The sequence below is a fragment of the Humulus lupulus genome, chromosome 2, assembly GCF_963169125.1.
Source record: "Humulus lupulus chromosome 2, drHumLupu1.1, whole genome shotgun sequence".
NCBI lineage: Eukaryota > Viridiplantae > Streptophyta > Magnoliopsida > Rosales > Cannabaceae > Humulus > Humulus lupulus.
Genome location: NC_084794.1, coordinates 144,751,047 through 144,756,288, shown reverse-complemented (window position 1 = coordinate 144,756,288; position 5,242 = coordinate 144,751,047). Strand labels below are relative to the sequence as shown.

The 5,242-nt window shown below is 38.6% G+C and overlaps 1 protein-coding gene across 1 annotated transcript; it reads left to right on the top strand.

Annotated features, from left to right (window-relative positions):
* The first annotated feature begins 1,954 nt into the window (after window positions 1-1,954).
* Window positions 1,955-3,217, top strand: LOC133814813 (uncharacterized). The gene is made up of 2 exons (XM_062247725.1): window positions 1,955-2,581; window positions 2,738-3,217. Exons 1-2 carry the CDS (start codon window positions 1,955-1,957, stop codon window positions 3,215-3,217), a joined length of 1,107 nt encoding a protein of 368 aa, XP_062103709.1.
* Window positions 3,218-5,242: the final 2,025 nt, after the last annotated feature.

Genomic DNA, 5,242 nt, shown 5'->3' with positions numbered 1-5,242 from the left:
AAAGAGACAAGAGAGGGCTTGCACATGAGGGAGGAGCCCCAGCTCATGTGACTAAAGATTATCATCATCTTCCTTTTTGGGAGGAGAGAATAGATAGAAAAAAATATAGCAGCTGACTGGTACAAAGAAAAAAAAACCCAATTTAGAAGCGAAAAAAAAAGAGAAAAGAAGGAGAGAGGATTCTAAGGAGGAAGACAAAAAGAGAAGGGCTATTTGGGGGACACTCCACAATATTCTTGGCTTGCTTTCTTTCCCTTCTCTCTTAGATCTTAATTCTTTCTTGCATTTTATTTTGAGTTATGGATGATTATAATTTAGGTTATTTTGTGTTTGAAGCTATGAACTAATTCTCTTAAAGTTAGGATAATTAAGAAACTTTATTATGCAATTGTGGAACTTTGCTATTTATGCTTAATGCTAATTGAGGTTTATTCATTCAAGTAATTTTCATGCTTAATATTTACTATTGCTTGATCACCTTTAGTAAATGATTGAAATAATTGAGATTGCGGAAAAGGATTATAATTATTGGACAAAAGACTTGAATGCTGCAAGATTAATTTCTTTGATTTTAATTTTGTAAGGGTATAGACATATATCTTTGCCTTGCATAATCTAATAGAATTGGTGCTTGATATGAAATTCTTGAAATTAAATTGGCTTAGACATAAATAATTCAATTAGATAATTAAACCCATTTGATTTTGACAGAAACTTATGGACTTGATTAAAATTCTTATTTAGTAAACTGTTAGTGTGCCACAACATTTTCATAGCATTTTTTCCAGTAATTGCATAATAGAGGGAATTAATTATCCTAGCTTACCATTTCATTATCAATTAATTTTCATATTGCATTCCATTAATTTAGATTTTAAATTCAGTTGTTAGTTATTTTTAATTGCATTAATAAAAAAACAACTTCCAATTTAATTTGAGTTTTGTTCTTTTATTTTTAATCATTTTGCTAGATTTTAATTTCGCAATTTTAAGCTTAAAAACAGTCATTGTGGATAAAATATTGGGTTCTTATCACCTTAGTACTTGTTGACAGTGTACATTTGCACTTAGTATCTATTTTACCTCACCAAGTTTTTGGTACCATTGCCGGGGATTGTTTAAAGTCATTTATTGTGAAATTAAGTATATCGCAACTTGGTTTAATTTATTTTTGTGCTAACTTGGGTAATTCTCGTGCAATTTCAGGTTTACACAGTGTATAAACGAGAATCAAAACCCTGAACTACTTCCCATTGATCCAGAAATCGAACGTACATTTAGAAGAAGGCGAAAGACACAAAAATAAAAAAGGGGAGTAGTGATGATTGATGCTGAGCAAGGAGCTCAATAGGGAACCGCTCAAAGGGCAACAAATCAAGCAGGAGCTTCTCAAGAGAGAGTAGTTCAAGGGGGAGTAGCTGCCAATAATGGGCAAAATGCAATGATTGTGGCTGATGACAGAGATCGTGATATCAGGCAGTATGCTCCCCCCTCTTCAATGAGCTCAATCCGGGCATCGTTAGACTAGAAATTCATGCCGCACAGTTTGAATTGAAGCCAGTCATGTTCAAGATGCTTCAAACTGTGGGCCAGTTTAGTGGGATGCCAACAGAGGATCCTCACCTTGATCTTCGATTGTTCATTGAAGTGAGTGATTCATTCAAGCTGTCTGGAGTTACATAGGATGCTGTGAGACTAAAGTTGTTCCCATACTCCTTGAGAGGCATATGAAATCCTTGAGAGGATATCCAACAACAACTATCAGTGATTCATTCTTGCTAAGTCCTATAATGAGGCATATGAAATCCTTGAGAGGATATCCAACAACAACTATCAGTGGCTCACTACTAGATTAGCTACAGGTAGAAAGGTGGCTGGTATTCATAAGGTAGATGCCATTACTTCTTTGGCAGCCTAAGTTTCCTCTATTTCGAATATGCTCAAGACAATGAACATGGGAATGAATCATTCAATGGGGCAGCCTACAGGGACACAAATGGGGCCCACGGAGAACATTTCTTGTGTGTATTGTGGTGAGGGTCATACTTTTGACAACTGTCCTTCCAATCCAGCAGCTGTATGTTACATGGGGAATCAAAATACGAATGGCCCTTATTCTAACAACCCATCATGGAGGCAACATCCCAAATTATTGTGGAGTAATCAAGGGTCTGGCCCTAGCAATTCTTCTATGCCTCCAAGACCAAATTTCCCACTGGGTTATCCCCCACAAGCATCACAACAAAGGCCACAACAACAAGCAATGCAATCTAGCTCTCTTGAGAACATGTTGAAGGAGTATATAGTGAAGAATGAAGCCATGATCCAAAGCCAAGCATCATCATTAAGAAACTTGGAAAACAAAGTTGGGCAACTAGCTAATGAACTTAGAAATAGACCCCATGGTATGTTACCAAGTGACACCGAGAATCCAAGAAATGTGAGCAAAGAACATTGTAAAGCCGTCACTTTGAGAAGTGGGAAGGAGTTGGAGAATTCCAAGACAAATTCTGGGTACGAGGGTGAGCCCTCTTCAATCCAAATAAATGAGGAAATTAAAAAAGATGCTGAAATTCCTAGTGTACAAAAATTTGCCTCTGCCCAGATTGCTACAGAAATGCCACACCATCAGCACCCAGACAGCTCAATTTCAAAGTAGTCACTTCCATTTCCCCAACTTTTTCAGAAGCAAAAGTTGGATTTGCAATTCAAGAAATTTCTAGATATGTTGAACTAGTTGCATATCAACATCCCACTTGTAGAGGCACTTGAGAAAATTCCTAACTATGTGAAATTCACGAAAGATGTTCTTACAAGGAAGAGAAGGTTAGGAGAGTTTGAAACCGTGGCTCTAACCAAGGAGTGTAGTTCATTTCTGCAAGACAAATTGCCACCAAAGTTGAAGGATCCTGGGAGTTTCACTATTCCTTGTACTATTGGAGACACTTATTTTGGGATGGCTCTATGCGATCTGGGTGCCAGCATTAACTTGATGCCAATGTCTATTTTCAAGCAGTTGGGAATTGGAGAAGTTAGGCCTACTACAATTACTCTTCAACTTGCAGATAGATCCCTTGCTCATCTGGATGGGAAGATTGAAGATATATTGGTGAGGGTAGACAAATTCATATTCCCTACTGATTTTATTGTGCTAGACTATGAGGCGGACAGAGAGGTGCCCATTATCTTGGGGAGGCCATTTCTTGCTACAGGATGAACTTTAATAGATGTGTAGAAGGAGGAGATTACTATGAGAGTCCAAGATGAAAAGGTGACTTTTAATGTTGTTAAGGCTATGAGATTTTCTGATGAGGTTGAGGAATGCTCAGTGGTTTCAGTGGCAGATTCTTTGGCATCTAGGGAGTTTGAGACTAGTAATGTTGATGATCCATTAGAGAGGTTATTTTTGTTTGATTCACACAATGATGAAGATGAGGAGGAGAACTTAGCTTGGTTGGAGGCTAATTCTCAAGGGTTAAGAACAAGAAGCTGATTTGATTCATTGGAGTTGTCGTCTAGGGAGTTCAAAGCTCCTAAACCATCCATTGAAGAGCCACCTGAGTTGGAGTTGAAAGTCTTGCCATCAAATTTGTGATATGCCTACTTGGGTCCGTCATCCACTTTACCTGTCATTATTTCAGCGGAGTTGAGTCATGATCTAGAAGAAAAGTTGCTTGACGTGTTGAGAAAGTTCAAAAAGGCCATTTGGTGGACTGTTGCAGATATTTGAGGTATTAGTCCTTTTCTGTGTATGCATAAGATCTTGCTTGAAGACAGTGACAAATGTTCTATTGAGGGGCAAAGAAGACTAAATCCTATCATGAAGGAAGTAGCAAAGAAAGAAATCATCAAGTGGTTGGATGCTGGCATTATTTACCCTATCTCTGATAGTTCATGGGTGAGTCCTGTACACTGTATACCTAAGAAGGGTGGGATCATAATGGTGAAGAATGAAGACAATGAGTTGATTCCTACTAGAACTGTGACTGGATGGAGGATTTGCATGGACTACAAGAAGCTAAACAAGGCCACTAGGAATGATCATTTCCCTCTTCCTTTCATTGATCAAATGCTAGACAGACTTGCTGGGAGAGAGTACTATTGCTTCCTTGATGGGTACTCTGGTTACAATCAGATAGCAGTGGCCCCACAAGATCAGCACAAGACTACATTCACTTGCCCCTATGGTACTTTCTCATTTAGAAGAATGCCCTTCGGTTTGTGCAAGGCTCTTGCTACGTTTCAGCGATGTATGATGGCTATCTTTACTGACATGGTTGAGCAGTTTCTAGAGGTGTTCATGGATGATTTTTCAGTCTTCAGGGATTCTTATGATGATTGTCTGAATAGCTTGTCTAAGGTGTTGAAGAGATGTGAAGATACAAACCTAGTCCTTAACTGGGAAAAGTGTCACTTTATGGTTAAGGAAGGTATTGTTTTGGGGCATAAGGTATCTAAGCAAGGGATTGAAGTTGATAAGGTGAAAATTGAAGTTATTGAGAAGCTACCACCTCCTAACTCAGTGAAGAACATTAGGAGCTTTCTTGGGCATGCCAGTTTCTATAGAAGGTTCATCAAAGACTTCTCTAAGGTCTCCAAACCACTTTGTAATCTTTTAGAGAAAGATACACCTTTCCATTTCGATGGAGAATGTTTGAAGGCTTTTCAAGAGTTGAAAGAGATTAATTTCAGCCCCTATCATTGTTGCACCGGACTGGAGTTTTCCCTTTGAATTGATGTGTGATGCTAGAGATTATGTCATTGGGGCTGTGATGGGGCAGCGAAGGAACAAGGTGTTTCACTCTATTTATTCTGCTAGCTCCATCTTGACAGGAGCTCAATTGAATTACACTATAACTGAGAAGGAGCTACTAGTTATTGTCTTTGCTTTTGACAAGTTTCGCTCCTATCTTGTGGGAACTAAAGTGATTGTCTACACCGATCACTCAGCCATAAAGTATTTGATTGCCAAGAAGGATGCAAGGCCAAGATTGATTCGGTGGGTGCTTTTGCTTCAAGAGTTTGATGTTGAGATTCAAGATAGAAAAGGGGTAGAAAATCAAGTGGCTGACCATTTATCAAGAATGGAGCGTGAAGAAGATTCCAACTCTCTTGTCCCCATCAAAGAAACATTCCCCAATGAACAAGTGTTTGGGGTCAACCATTCTCATGAGCTCCCTTGGTTTGTTGATTTTGTTAATTATTTGGCTAGTGGAGTGATGCCTCTAGAGTTGACAAGCTA